We start from the raw sequence: 16331 nt of genomic DNA on the forward strand, positions 1-16331 counted from the left end.
TTTTAGGGATTCACTCTCTCAGGCATTAAGTAGCGTTGAACCAGGCAATGCGGATTGATCCAAACTGGTGCAGTTTTATTGCTTTCATAAAACGCCAAGAAATTCAACAACAAAAACAGCCTCTTCTGGGCACAAAGGTATCACAGCAAATAAACAGTTCATTCAGCATATATACAGTATGTGAGTGTGGGTTCACGTGAACAGATTACAGTCCTCCTGCAGCAAACTTCATACTTAAAAAAGCACAATCCCACCAGTCTCTTTATCCCCTTCACCCTGAGCTCCAGCAGCCCCCAGTGCCAAACAGAAGTGTTCAACTCCAGGCTCAGTTCACACTTAACAGGTTGCAGCTTCCACATGGTTTTCTACCCACACAGACTGCTCAGCTTTCCTAGCTGACCCATGCAGTCTCAATTCAGACAGAGATCCCAGCACATCTCTCTCTCAGCTACAGCTCCCATTTTAGCTGGTCACTCACCAGCGGCACACTCGACTCTGCTCCATCCAGCTGACTGACACACCTAGTGAACACAGACCCTGGTTCTAGTAGAAGAAAGCAAAAATCTGGGCAGATGCATCTAAGCAAATCCTATGGAATGTTCCTATATATAGAACATTACTCAGTTTGACAAATTCTCTACAGTTTTACTTATGTGAAGTCACTTACTCTGTAAACCAGCTGAAGGTAACTTTGGAAAGGAAGGAGGCACTTGACAAAGGGCACGGGTTCTGGTGCAAGGAAACAATATCGATATAAGTCACAATGCAAACATAGCAGTTACTAATTTTTTGTTACTGTCTTCATATTATATAAAAAAAGCTGTCCTATATATTACAAAAATGGCACTTCAGAACAGTAGAACCACAAGTAGCCAAGATGTAATTAAACAACAGGCTAAACAAAGAGAACCAAAATGTTAAATTAAAATGTAAAATTTATTAATAAATAATTAAAATAAAGGATGCAAGACATGAATACAGAAATACCCAGAAAGGGAAACCAATGAAAAAAAACCTACCCAAAGATAAGGTGCACATGCATGTAAATAGCCTCAAATCAGGCAAAAATTATTACCATTAGACAACACCGCAGATACTCTACTAATTTAGGAATATAGCTCTTGTAATGCAATAAATAGCTTAGATTTTGGTACTGATAATTCATACTGTGACAGAGTGCCTAAGGCATCTTCTTATAAACATACCCTAATGAAAGCTCAAGATTACACAGAGGTAAGCAGGACTCAATGCAATGTTAAGAATGGTGTAAAAACATATTACCTGACTTGTGGAGATGTAACAGTAAGCACTGCAGAGTACCAGACAATACGGGTGGTAAAATGGTTCCCCTGTGCCTGGAAGCGCGTTTCACCTGTAACTACTTCAAGCCCCCAGAGGAAGCTATGGGCGAAACATGCATCGGGGCGCAGGGGAACCATTTTACCACCTGTATTGTCTGGTACTCTGCAGTGCTTACTGTTACATCTCCACAAGTCAGGTAATATGTTTTTACACCATTCTTAACATTGCATTGAGTCCTGCTTACCTCTGTGTAATCTTGAGCTTTCATTTGGGCATATTTATAAGAAGATGCCTTAGGCACTCTGTCACAGTATGAATTATCTGTACCAAAGTCTAAGCTATTTATTTTATTACAAGAGCTAGGTTTCTAAATTAGCAGCGTATCTGCTCTGTTTTGTAATGTTAATAATTTTTGCCTGATTTGGGGCGATTTACATGCATTTGCACGTTATCTTTGGGTAGGTTTTTTCATTGGTTTCCCTTTCTGGGTATTTCTGTATTCATGTCTTGCGACCTCTAATTTAATTATTTATTAATAAATGTAAAATTTTAATTTGACATCTTGGTTCTCTTCGTTTAGCCGCTTGTTTAATTACATCTTGGCTACTTGTGGTTCTACTGTATTCATATTTATATTTTTACATTGAAAGCTTTATAATATGAATAACAACCTCCTTTAAGACATACCCGCTTGACAAGTATTCGTGTCTACTGTCTTGGTTAGTTAGGTTTTTTTTTTTTTCACTCCGCAAAGCTTTCAATTAATTAAAAAAAAAGTACAACATCTAAGCAAAGGTAAATGAGCATTCAGCTGGACCTTGAGAAATGGGTCCAATGAACATATGGCCTGATGTATGCAACTGTTACAGCTGAAAAGGTCTGCAAAGTTCCAGCATAAAACAAATGCTGAAAGTGCACCCTTTCCTTTATTGTGACAATTAAAGTGGAAATAAACAACAATGACGACATACCGTGTCATTTTTTACACTGGTAAAAAACGGAGGTCGATCGTTGAAGAATGACAGAATGCACTGGAACAGCACCAGTAAGAAGTACAGCATAAACAGGGTGTAGCGCAGGCGGTTCATTTCTACTGCCTTAAAAAAAAAAAAAAAGAACAATAAATATATTGGACTTCACTAAGATTTTCCATTCAATAACTTTTGTCTATTTGTTTGACAACTATTTTTCAAACATTATAATTATATTATATATAATATATTAATATATTAAAAATAATAATTTTCAAAATGTATGGAATATATGTATCTGTATTTCACAAAACAATGGCTCCTTTTGAGCCCATGTTCACATCTGGGTCATATTTTCTATCAAAGGAATAGAAAAGCAAACAATAGGTGTCCAGTTTCCCGCTTCATCTCTACAGATCAGTGTTCCATCTTTTATCCCTACCTGGGAAAGGGCGACTGTGATTTTGGTTCTCAGCTGGAAAACTGCACAAATTAAAGTCACTATCCAGAAGACCAGCAGGAGAGCTGATGAGCGGACGCCTCGTATCCTCTCATACTGGATAAGACATGTGGCAAGGAGCTAGAAATCAGAAACAAAAAGGTCAACATGAGCATAAATATTAAAAATGAAAAGGTAAAATAAGAGTTTATGGCTTATAAATGTTTGCAATCCACAGTGGCCATTTCCCCTTAAAAAAACAACAACTCTGTCACCAGGTACTGGACACTGAATCTGAAATAAGCACAGTGTAGTGGCAGATGCCCTGATTTAAGTGATATGTCACTTATCAGACTGCTTGCTGTAGTTTTGATAAAATCACTGGTAAACCTACTACATATTTGTGAGCTCTGTGTAACCCCTCCCCCATCACTGATTGGCAGCTTTCTGCCTATGCACAGTGTACACAGAAAGCTGTCAATCAGTGGTGTGGGTGGGGTTAGACAGAGCTCAGCATTCAGAAAAAAGATCTGCCCCAGAAAAAATTGTGATTTTATCAAAACTGCAGCAAACAGGTCAATAAGTGACACATCATTGGAATTGGATGGGTCTCTGCTCTCAAACTGAGTAGCAATCCCCTAACATACCAACTGTGAAAAACAGACAGGTCACAGATGGCATCTGAGTGCTGACGGACCCTGAGACTTACATTGGCGAGTATGATCAGTCACTGGAATCAAAATCGGACATGTCTCCGTATATTTGGGCAGACTCTCAGTCTGTAAAATACACATGTGCACAGCCCCATAGACTCTGATGGTTAGGAGGTCTATCCATGAAAAATAGATGTCTGATTGGACTCTTACTCATCCGGTGCTTGAAGGCCATGTACAGGCACGGCCCATATACCGAATTCAGTGAGGAAGGTGCTGATTGAGTGACTGAACAGGGGTTGTGGGTCCCCTTTTATATGGATAGATGGGTCTCTTTACCTTTAATTACTTTTTGCTATACCCTCTAGATATTCTAGAACGGTTAAAAGGTTTACACAGCTTTTAAAAAGTGATATCTTATCCTTACCGAAAGGAATCGATATTCGACTGATGGGTGTCTGACTATCACACTACCTCCGGTCAAAAGTACAACACAGACAAGTATGAACCACTGATAGCGGGGCTGCCGCTAATCATACCACCACCGATCTATCAGTCATTTCTTACCCTAAGGCTTGCGCCGAAGACCATAGTTTTGGTCCAAGTGTGATCCGTCAAGGCATTGGATCGCACACAGACCAATTTTATTTAATGAGGCCCATTGAAAAATTTGGACCACACTCGGATGACATGAGAGTGCGATCAGATTTTCGCAAAATGTCAGGATGGAGAAGGTGGAGAAACTTTTTTTTTTCCTTTTACTTCTCCACATGCAAGAAAAACAGATCACACTGAAAAAAAAAATCGGATGACAATCGGATCAGAGCGTGATCAGGGTCCGATCAGAGCGTGATCAGGGTCGGATCAGAGCGTGATGAGGGTCGGATCAGAGCGTGATCAGGGTCGGATCAGAGCGTGATCAGGGTCGGATCAGAGCGTGATCAGGGTCGGATCAGAGCGTGATCAGGGTCGGATCAGAGCGTGATCAGGGTCGGATCAGAGCGTGATCAGGGTCGGATCAAAGCGTGATCAGGGTCGGATCAAAGCGTGATCAGGGTCGGATCAAAGCGTGATCAGGGTCGGATCAGAGGGTGATCAGGGTGGGATCAGAGCGTGATCAGGGTGGGATCAGAGCGTGATCAGGGTGGGATCAGAGCGTGATCAGGGTGGGATCAGAGCGTGATCAGGGTGGGATCAGAGCGTGATCAGGGTCGGATCAGAGCGTGATCAGGGTCGGATCAGAGGGTGATCAGGGTCGGATCAGAGGGTGATCAGGGTCGGATCAGAGCGTGATCAGGGTCGGATCAGAGCGTGATCAGGGTCGGATCAGAGCGTGATCAGGGTCGGATCAGAGCGTGATCAGGGTCGGATCAGAGCGTGATCAGGGTCGGATCAGAGCGTGATCAGGGTCGGATCAGAGCGTGATCAGGGTCGGATCAGAGCGTGATCAGGGTCCGATCAGAGCCTGATCAGGGTCCGATCAGAGAGTGATCAGGGTCCGATCAGAGAGTGATCAGGGTCCGATCAGAGAGTGATCAGGGTCCGATCAGAGAGTGATCAGGGTCCGATCAGAGAGTGATCAGGGTCCGATCAGAGAGTGATCAGGGTCCGATCAGAGCGTGATCAGGATCCGATCAGAGCGTGATCCGGGTCCGATCAGAGCGTGATCAGGGTCGGATCAGAGCGTGATCAGGGTCGGATCAAAGCGTGATCAGGGTCGGATCAGAGGGTGATCAGGGTCGGATCAGAGCGTGATCAGGGTCGGATCAGAGCGTGATCAGGGTCCGATCAGAGCGTGATCAGGGTCCGATCAGAGCGTGATCAGGGTCCGATCAGAGCGTGATCAGGGTCCGATCAGAGCGTGATCAGGGTCCGATCAGAGCGTGATCAGGGTCCGATCAGAGAGTGATTAGGGTCCGATCAGAGAGTGATCAGGGTCCGATCAGAGCGTGATCCGGGTCCGATCAGAGCGTGATCAGGGTCCGATCAGAGCGTGATCAGGGTCCGATCAGAGCGTGATCAGGGTCCGATCAGAGCGTGATCAGGGTCCGATCAGAGCGTGATCAGGGTCCGATCAGAGCGTGATCAGGGTCCGATCAGAGCGTGATCAGGGTCGGATCAGAGCGTGATCAGGGTCCGATCAGAGCGTGATCAGGGTCCGATCAGAGCGTGATCAGAGTGTGATCAGCATAAACGCATTGATTTTCTTGGCTGAAGAACATATGGTTGTCTGCGCCTGCCCTAAGGATAAACAATCAATATGTAAAGGCTGAATAAATCCTTTAATATACAAATACCACTCAAACTTTCTATTTAAGAGTCTTATATTAAATTATTGAAAAGGGTTTTCCCATTTTGCACATTTATGACTTATCCACAGGATACACCGTAATTGAACAGTAGATACAGGTCCCACCAATGAGAGGGGCTTCTCTCTTGAGGATGGGGCACTGACAGTAGATCGGTGGCGAGTCAGAACCCCCTTAATATGTATATACACATCTCCTCTACTCTGACAGGGCATATGCAGGTGCCATAAACTATACATTCACGACATACCCCTCTTACTGTATAACTTGCTTCATTTAACATCACTGTTAATACCAGATATGATCAAAGTTGACTTTTAACACAGAAAATCCAAGATTCCGAGGCACCAGAGAAAATGGGGATAAAACATAACCTTTATTCCATTATTCCATCTTTAAAAATCACATGGTGAAATATAATTGAAGCTATACAGGTAAAGCAAAGTTTCAAGCCAGAAATACAATAAAAATTACAACCATGGGTGTAATTTTTATTGTATTATTGTATTTCTGGCTCGGAAAAGGCACTTTTGGGCCAAAATGTTGCTTCACTTGTCTTCCTCAATTGTATTTCACCATGTGATTTTTAAGGATAAAATAATGGAATAAAGGTTATGTTTTATCCCCAATTTCTCTGGTGCCTTGGAATCTTGGATATTCTATACATTTGGACCTTGTGGGGGTCTAACTGAGTCAGTACGGAACCACCAGTGGTGGATGAGAAGTTCTCTTGGACTAAGTGACTTTTAAATCAGTGCAGATTATTTATTATGTCAAAATATTTCCTTTACCATAGTAGCTCCAACGAGAAGTGGGCTAATGAGGAGAACTGGAGGCTCAGCAATATTGTGTGTCATATTCCACACAGTGTAGAAAAGTTCTGTATAGCAGATAATTGCCAACAAAGCGGAAAGACACTGCAACGAGAAAAATAGAAATCCCAGAAGCATGAACAAGAGAAAAATTATATTTGCACAACAATATATGGATATGGGCAGATATATGACAAGTGCTCTACAGTAGAAGTAGGGGCAGAATTATCATGGTTGCTCCAGATTTATTACTGACATGAGATAATTTTTAGGAGCAAGGGCTGGTCTAAAATATAGAAGTGATATAAAAGTGGAATCGGCTTCTAATGTGTGAAAAATCTATGAAGCCGTGTCCACTACTGTGATAGCTGTGGAAATTCACACAAGAATGTTACCTTTCCTATTTATGGCTTGATGAAGCTTATCTATGGCCTAAACATTGTGATTATAACAAGAAATGACAGTTAGCAGGAACAGTGGAGGTCAAGATAAGGTCTGGAAGACCAAGCAAAATTTCAGTGAGAGCAGCTCATAGGATTGCTAGAGAGGCAAATCAAAACACCCGCTTGGCTGCAAAAGACCTTCAGAAAGATTTGGCAGACTCTGGAGTTGTGGTACATTGTTCTGCTGTTCAGAGACACCTGCACTAATATGACCTTCATGGAAGAGTCATCAGAAGAAAACCTCTCCTGAGTACTCACCAAAAAATTCAGCGTCAGAAGTATGCAAAGGAACATCTAAACAAGCCTGATGCATTTTGGAAACAAGTCCTGTGGATCGAAGAGGTTAAAATAGAACTCTTTGGCCAGAATGATCAAAGGTATGGGTGGAGAAAAAAAGGGCACAGAATTTCAGGAAAAGAACATCTCACCAAGCATTAAGTATTGGGGATGAATCAATCATGCTTGGGGTTGTGTTGCAGCCAATGGCACAGGGAACTTTTCACGAATGGAGGGAAGAATGGATTCAATGAAATTCAACAAATTCTTGATGCAAACATAACACCATCTGTAAAAAGCTGAAGTTGAAAAGAGGATGGCTTCTAAAAATGGATAATGATCCTAAACACACGTCAAAATCTACTATAGAATACCTCAAAAGGCGTAAGCTGAAGGTTTTACAATGGCCCTCACAGTCCCCTGATCTGAACACCATTGAAAGTCTGTGGCTAGACCTTAAAATCGCAGTACATACAAGACGACACATGAATCTCACAGAACTGTAAGAATGTTCCAAAGTAGGATGGATGAAAATCCCTCAAACAAGAATTGAGAGACTCTTGTCTGGCTACAAAAAGCGTTTACAAGCTGTGAAACTTGCAAAAGGGGCTGTTACTAGGTAATAACCATGCAGGGCGCCCAAACTTTTGCATCTGCTCATTTTCCTTCTTGTAATTTTTAAAATGTAAAAAAATTACTTTTTCCTTTTGTTTGCCTAAAATACAAAGCAAACGTGTCAAATTTAACTTTAGGCCTTTTAGAAATAATTTCACCTATAACTTGCTTAACTGTTCACAATAAATGTTACTTTGACCAGGGGTGTCCAAACTTTTATATGCCATTGTATAGTTATCCTCCTAGTGCTATACAAATTTATGGACTATGGCCATGATTTAGGTAGGATAATATAGCCTTAAATTAACATGCTTAAGACTAATAGCCAATCCCTAAAATACAGGAATTCAATACAATATAGAACTAACACAAGACCACTTAAGTTTTTTTTATCAATATTTTTTATTAAACTAAATAAAAGTCAAGTTTTAATCACAATCCCTAGATAATTTGTTAGTAATAATTTGCTTGTTAAGCAACCATTAGCATGGCATAATCTTGGCGATTTTGCCAACACTATTCACTAATAAAAAAATAATTTTATTCCTTGAAGCTGGATGTTCCTGTAAGTTACAGCCTTATTATACAGTAACATATCCTCACCGGCAAAATACCACACACAAAAAAGGGGTAGATTACGTTATATCATAGATTTGTCTGCAATGTACCCGAAGGATGTAATTAGACAAGACTGGTTTATTTACAGCTTCATCGTAGTTTTGATAGGTTTCCATATTCTAGCAATAAGGAGTTTAAACATACAAAAACCACAATAATAAAAGGCCACGCCCTGGATGATTACTAGAGATTTTAAGTGTTATAATTAAAATATTTGGATGCTTTTCTGGTATATAGTGATTTTAAGAAATAGAGAAACCTCTCCAGACGTGATAAGCACACTAATAGAGGGATTATCATGTATTTTATCATTTATTGCATAGCACTTGTACGTAAAAAATCGGATGTGTGAATGAGACCTAACAAGCCACTGTGTGGAACTGCATGGGTCAGGAAAGATCTTAGCTGCTCGATGTATTTGCATTCATTAATCTGTGGCTTTTCTTTTTTGACATGATTTTGTGAAAAAAAAGGCATTTTTTACATAAGACTTTTTGGAAAAACAAAACAAAAAAACAATTAACATAAATACATAAAGTCACATTATTGATTGTCTTCGGATCAGCGGTGTCACAGGTGTCTGGCAGCCGCTCATCTCGCCCCATTCAGCAGTTAATGAACGGCCTATAGTAGGGTCTATAATCAATCATATGGTCGCAGCAGGGTGTTTGGTATAAAGGTGTGTCTATGTTGTTATTCACCTGTGCTCTAACTGGGGCAAGATCCTTACCAGTCCCTAAGGCTGGGTTCACACTGCGTTTTAGGCGTCCGTTAGACAGAATACGTTACAGCGTGGCATAACGCGTTGTAACGCAGTCCATTAACGCCGCCATTAATTCCTTTGTCGGACGCATCGCTAGCGCGATGTGCCGTCATTGAGTGACGGACCCTGGGACGTGGGCTGCAGCATTTCCGGGTCCGTCACTGCTAGCGCAGATAGAGCATCTGATAGCTCTATCTGCGCTAGCGCGCTGACATACCGGCCCTTGCGTTAACAGCAGCCTGTTAACGCATGTGTTGAACGGGCTGCTGTTAACGCAATGTGAACCCGGCCTAAGAGTCTCCTACAGCAGCTTTATATGTACACTGAGCTCAAGAGACATCAGCCCCATACCCTGCTGGCTCCTTCCATGACCTGCTCTTCTATCCACTTTCTATAAAACCTACAACAATGTTATGAATACAAATAATAACAAAAATGCAAGTTATTCTTTTATGGGGTGATGGACCTCAACTATAAAAAAGTCCATTATGAGAAGGAGAACCCTTGTCCTTGAAACTTCCTGTTAAAAGCATTGTGTGAGCAGTTTTATGGAGCTTTGTTAAATGGCTGTAAAAGTAAAAGGGCTGCAATAAAAACAGGTTATTGCCCAATGCTAGATATGTCGCATACTTGTACTTCTCTAGCTATAAGGTGGGCTTATTGGTGACGTGTCCCTGGGTGTTGCTGTGGCATGGCTGGTAGGGTGCAGTACTGACCGAAGAGATTGTATCCTGCACAAGCCTATATATCAGATTTAGTAACATGCCACCTGTAATACATCTTCCCTTCCCTACCAGAGGTAATAAATCCTCCCTATCACCTGTAATACATCTTCCCTACCAGAGGTAATAAATCTTCCCTGTCACCTATAATACATCCGTCACGTGTCATACAGCTTCCCTACCACAAGTAATCCATCTTTCATATGACATGTAAAACCTTATATATACAACATGTAATACATTTTTCATACGACAAATAATAGATTTTTCATTCAACATGTCAAAATATCTTCTCCCTGCTACATAAGTAGGGATGTGGATTGTCTTACGCCGTTCCTTCCCCTGAAGACAACAGACTCGCCATGCAAATACAGTCGTACGGATTTTTATGTAAAAGTAATGTGCGTCTGATGCATAATGTGAGTATAGCATAAGATATAGAATAAGGATAATAGGTATAGCATATAAAATAGGAAATGGTTAAGGCTAGAACTAGCCCAGTGGGTGGGCACTAGTGTCAATAAAAAGGGCATATTTCCTGGTTAGAGAGAATTCAGTGACGGTGAAGTGCCTAGTGAAAGCAAAGGTCAGGTGCGGTGGGTTGTAGGGGCAGCATGGGGCAACCATTCGTGTCAGTGGTAGGCCAAGCAGAGTTTCCTGAGGGATATTTCTGCAGCGTCGAGAGCCTGGGGCTTGGGCCAGGCAGCAAGGAGCGGGCCTGGTCTTCTGACATCATGAGATAGGTGAATGTAGAATTAGGTGGGGGGTAGGTGGACAGTCCCAGGTGTACTGCCAGAGTGGCAAACGAATCTCTGAGGCTGACTGAGTCAGCGGGCTTGGAGGTAGTCCAGGACAAATGGGTGACAAAACTGAAGAGAAGTTGTGCCAACAAGGAAGGAAGTGCAATTTGCTGTGCACTATTCCACCTGAGGGACTTGGACTTCTTAGTAAAAGTTTGACTATTACAAAGAACTTGATGTACCAAGCATTGTGTGTGGTGGAGCCTGAGGATGGAGACCTGGAGGCAGCGGACACCTGTGGCCTACAAGGGAGTGTGATGCACCCCATACCCTACAGCACATTGGGACACCTCTTATCTGTAAAGTGCCAGAGCGAAACCAGACAGCAGCTTGGTTGCGACTAACACTCTGCAGCACTTTACATTTGGCGTAGTTGGCAGGATCAATCTATGCATCAAGAAAACTTGGTAGATGCAGGGAAGGATTCAGTGAAAACAAAGATGGCGACAAACACCAATGACAAGATGGTTTTGAGTGGCGCAAAATGGCTAGATTGACCTGCCCATCGTAGGTCTACCTAAAGAGAAACAGCACGAAAATCCATCAAGCCCAGTGAGACTTGTCCAGAGAGGAAGGCCAATTGTGAGTAAAGCCCGCCTCCAATGGGCAAGACAAAAGAAAAAAAAAAACACCTGCTGCAGCAAGTCAATGGAGAACAGGCAGAGACTGCCGCAAAACCATCAGGAAAAGTGGAAGTAGCACTACCCAGGGAAGAGCGGGTGTTCCGGAAGAGTACATCCTGAGGCAAATAGACCACCACCACTGTTGGTAAGAGAGAGGAGAAGAGCCAGATGATATGGAGAGATTCAACAATGCTGCGCTTCGTGGTGGGCCAGGACAGGCTTAATGGCAATAAAAGATGAAGCAGGAGATGCGGCAGGGAGGACTGCAGCTGCTGATGGACCTGGCAGAGCCTGTTCAGAAACTTCAGGGCACAGAACCGGGCCTTAAGACCAAAGTTTCCTGGCCAGTCCCTGAACTAGAGCGTGAGCCTCAGAAAAAGGCAGTCATGTTAGTGTGGCCATAGCCCTGTGGCGCAATTGAAGGCCCTGGTGGTGGCCTCCATTCCCCTGTTGCAGATGTACGTGGAGGAAACCTCAATCCCAGACCCCAAGAAGGCCCAATGGGTGTCATGGGTGATCCAATTGTTTCCACTTCTTCCTTTGGTACAACCCCCTTTGCAACTCAATGGAGGCAGCAAAATCAGACACTGATTAACTCAAAGGGACGTGCGGCATTATGATTCCGTAAAGGACTATGGATTTAGCCAGAAGGCAGTCACTTGAAATAAAGTTTAACTGAACGCCGGTTCCTTGCCGCATGGGCCCTATATGCTGTGGCCAGGACACCACCTCAGGTTTCTCAAGGAGGACAGACCACGAGGGTTATATGCAGTCGCAGTGACTGTAAACAGAAGAGGGAGATCCCCAGGGAATGCAGCTCGAGAAGGTAAGCCACCACGTGGCTGCTCAACTACGACTTGTAGAACCAGGGCTCCAACACCTCCTAGTCCCACACATTCTGACACCACTGAGGACCTGTAAGAACAGCTTGGAATCGGGGTTCAGCAGCATGTCCTCCACCACAAGTATCAGGAGTCTGGCCTTGACTCAGGCAGACAGTGTTCTTAAGTGTGCTAAGAAGGAAGGAAGTACAAATTGCAGTGCCTTATCCCACCTGATGAACTTGGACTGCTTAGTAAAAGTTTTACTGTTACAAAGAACTTGGTGTCCCGGCAGATCCTGAGGGCAGAGACCTGGAGGCAGCGAAGGCCTGCGGCCTACAAGTGAGTGTCATACGCCCCACACCCTACAGCACACTGGAACTGGGACAACATTTGTCTCTAGAGGGCCAGAGCGAAACCGTACAGGAGCTTGGTTGCGACTACTGCTCTGTAGCACTTTACACATATCATACATCTTCCCTGCGAGAATGAATTACATTTTCCATATGACATGTAATACATCTTCCATTCGACATGGAATACATCTTTACTACCTAGTTTGTCTTTTTAACCCTTTACCTCTGCTGGCACTGAGAATCCTGTGGTTAAAGCGGATCTATCACCTGGCTACATGGCCCTTCGTAATTTCAGCATAAAGTGGAGACAGGTTCTTTTTCATAGATAGGAGTTCACTGTAATCATTACGGGGGCATTTATCTCGCCCTCCCCTTATTAACAGTGATCGATGGACTCCTGTCAGGACAGTAGAAAGGAGGGAGCCTTCCTCAAACAAAAATGGATCCTATCTTAGATGTCACAAAGCAAGCTGCACTGACCGAGAAGAACCATCTCAACAAGCAGAAAGAACTGAGCAGACATTAGAGTCTAGTATGAGAGGGAATAGTGAACAGTCCAAAGATAAATGACTCGGTGTACGACAAAACCGATGTAAAACGTTGCAGGTTTTGATGAAAATTCCTCAAACAATTGAGATATGAGGGTAATATGTGATGAATACATGACATGATTGGAGAACTTCTGTACTGTCCCATAGTACCCTGCTGAACACCGCCGAGTATGGCCAGCTGAAAAAGGAACTGTACTTTGGGCAAAGATTGCACAAATCAATAGTACATACAAATAGAAGAAAATGTGTCATATCTAAACCATACAAATCATCTTCCTTCTCCAATTATCGGCCACTTTTTCCCCTCTCCTGTCTTCTAAAATTGTCATCCATTCTTAAAAAAAACAAAAACAAAAAAAAACACAGTTCAACTCCATGAACCCTACTGATGTACACGTGGTGTAGTTGGCAAGAGCTACAATAATCGGTCAACGTTCTGTAGAATAGCTACAAAAAAAAGTTGACCAAGCAAAGGGAGAAACAAAGTTATGCACGACTGATCTAATTAAATCAACAAACCGCTGAGTATAAAAGTAATGTAAAAACAAAAAAGTTAAATGTTCTCTCTAAAAATAGCTTAAACCAAGGTACATTTAACAAAGAAGTACAACTTTAACAAATTCTATAACATATTAATATTGAATAATCAAATCTGATCTCTTATTTAACCCTAGGATGCATAAAGCGGGTCTTTTAGACCCATTAGATTACTTTTCTGCTATTTTCTGCAAAATTACTTAACTTTGAATTTTGAAACTCTAGGTATTCCTCAGGTTTGTAGTTTTTGGTAATTTCCAGTTGCTTATATAATTTTATATGACAGGCATTTCTTTACAAAAATGCTTTTTTGGAAAACCACATATTTTGATTATATTGGCCTTTTTGGCCCGTATTATGTTTATCTCATATTCATCAGTTTTTGTGTCATTTTGTTGCAGGTAACAAGTTATTGTAATTACTGTTTTTTCATCTTAGTTTTAACTTTGTAGTTTACTGACATCTAAGTGAACAACAATGGCACAGTCTTCCTCAAAGGGTTTGACTGATCAAGAGATTGAAGCAATAATTTTTGATGTTGAAAGTGAACTTTCCTTGTTTTCTGACGATATTGCAGATAAGGTGGTTTTATGTACAAACTTAAAAGGAAGACGTATTGCTTCTGGAACAGACAAAACATGGAAAAATATCTCACGAGATGAACTTTATGCTTATATTGGATTAACACTTCTGGCAGGGTGTCAAATCTTATGATGTACCTATCGGAGAATTATTTCTGGACCCACATTCTGATCCATACAAAAATTTATATACATACCGTATATATATGAAAGTTTTCAAAACAATATGCAAAGACGGATAATAAATCTGGTGTAAGTTCTTTCATGGTGGGGGAATAAATCCAGCAGTAGATGACCCCATATGGCTGCACGACAATTTACAGTACTTACAGTCTTTGCCTTGCTGAGAAGAGACAGCCTGATGTAGCCTCGTCCATGGCGTCGTAGGTAGAGGACGTAAAATGGTGAACAGGCAAATAGGTAAAAACAGGGTATCCAGTAAAGGATGGTATTATGGAAACACCAGGAGAAGTCGGGATTCTCTGTGTGCCAAGTCTGGTTTACATCCTGCAAGAACAAGCAACTAATATATTACATCAATTAGTGATAGTTCAGATCATTAATAATTGTCGTTTAGTGGCGATTGTCAATCACTAGTATAAATCTTCATTTGAATATCCAATTTTTTTTCTCCTTTGTGAAAAAAAATAGACAAATTTTCATTGTTTGGTCAGTGTGCCCATTTTAAGGCTGAATGTACACAGAGTCTTTATGTTGAAGAGAAACTCAAAGTTTTGAGATTTGAATGACGATTTGGAGTTTCAAGTCCAAAAACTCCTCAAAAATTAGTGTTTCGGTAGTTTTTATTTTTGAATGCACAAAAAGTGATTGAGATTTTCTCAAACTTCTCTTATCCGACTAGTGTGAAAAATGGCCAGCACTAGGGTGCAACAAGTACGTCATCAGAGTAGGGATCGAGTTTTTAACTTGGATGAGGGAGTTGACCCATGACTTGGATCAAAATCGGACATGTCTATTTTTTGTGGAGCACAATCTGACATGTGAACAGCCCCATAGAACATAATGTGTACGGGGAAAAAAAACAGACAGATCTCTTCCGCGCAACACGGACGTTTCAATGAGGCTTAAATCTGTCACATAGTGCCTGCAAATTCCCCAAATACAGCTTTTATCATAATCTCCGGCTCCAGACTTGTGAGTAGCTGCTGACTATACAACATAGCTATCAATTAACCATTCACCTTAGCAATGACATGCGGTATGTTGTGTCTGGGGAAGGATTATTACACTCGCTCCCTGTCATTATCTCGCTCTTGTTTTATGGTTTAAGCTAAACAAATACGGTCTATTAATCAATATTCAAGTATTACAATGAATGAATCCTACTTCTAGACAAGCCTGCGAAAAGCTATGATTTAGGCCTGATTCAGACGTCCGTGCTTCATGTACATATTCTACCGGTGATTTCACCAAAAGAACACACTACCATTAACATCTATGAGGACTGTGATCTTAAGAGCACAGTGTAGGTGCCCCAAAAAAATCACAGAGAGCTGTCCTTTTTTTCATATTGCAGCTATACTATAAGCAATCAGACATTTCCTGATGAATTTTGCTCCCATTGAGAGTCGCCAACAATGGACGATCTCCAGGGAAGACTACTCCCTGTAACAGCCACATAGTCATATAATAGAAAAGCTCCAAAAACAATCAAATAAGTCTATGTAATAAACACCTTAGTACAGCTAACATACAGTCATGGCCGAAAGTGTTGGAACCCTTGAAATTGTTCTAGAAAATGAAGTATTTCTCCCAGAAAATTATTGCAATTGCACAAGTTTTGTTATGCATGCTTATTTCCTTTGTTTGTAATGGAACAACACAAAAAAAAGAGGAAAAAAAAGGACAATTGGACATAAACATTGGTCTTTGCAGCCTTATACTGTACATGCTAGCCTCGCCAATGAGGACGGCCAAATGGATGTACGGTGCTACAGGATGATCAGCAATGCAAAAAGGGCAAAATAAAATAGATCTTCTGCAGAGGTCAATGGGCTCTACTCAAGTTCCAATAATATTTTCTCAAATAATCTTTGGGACCAAAAGTGGAATATCACCTAAATCCATAGGCAAACATAGACCCTGTCACAAACACAATAAAAGAAGCCTAGGTAACTT

General features: G+C 41.6%; 1 protein-coding gene across 1 annotated transcript in view; it reads right to left on the reverse strand.

Annotated features, from left to right (window-relative positions):
• LOC138645062 (multidrug resistance-associated protein 1-like) overlaps positions 1–16331 on the reverse strand; it is a 109897-nt gene that overhangs the window by 84923 nt on the left and 8643 nt on the right. Inside the window, exons 3-7 of the mRNA XM_069734090.1 lie at positions 14523–14699; positions 6466–6591; positions 2716–2853; positions 2274–2399; positions 668–729 (exon numbers count right to left, since the gene is read on the reverse strand). Coding sequence (XP_069590191.1) covers positions 668–729; positions 2274–2399; positions 2716–2853; positions 6466–6591; positions 14523–14699 — 629 coding nt within the window. The remainder of the gene's footprint in view (positions 1–667; positions 730–2273; positions 2400–2715; positions 2854–6465; positions 6592–14522; positions 14700–16331) is intronic.

Source organism: Ranitomeya imitator, chromosome 7 (assembly GCF_032444005.1).
Source record: "Ranitomeya imitator isolate aRanImi1 chromosome 7, aRanImi1.pri, whole genome shotgun sequence".
Lineage (NCBI taxonomy): Eukaryota > Metazoa > Chordata > Amphibia > Anura > Dendrobatidae > Ranitomeya > Ranitomeya imitator.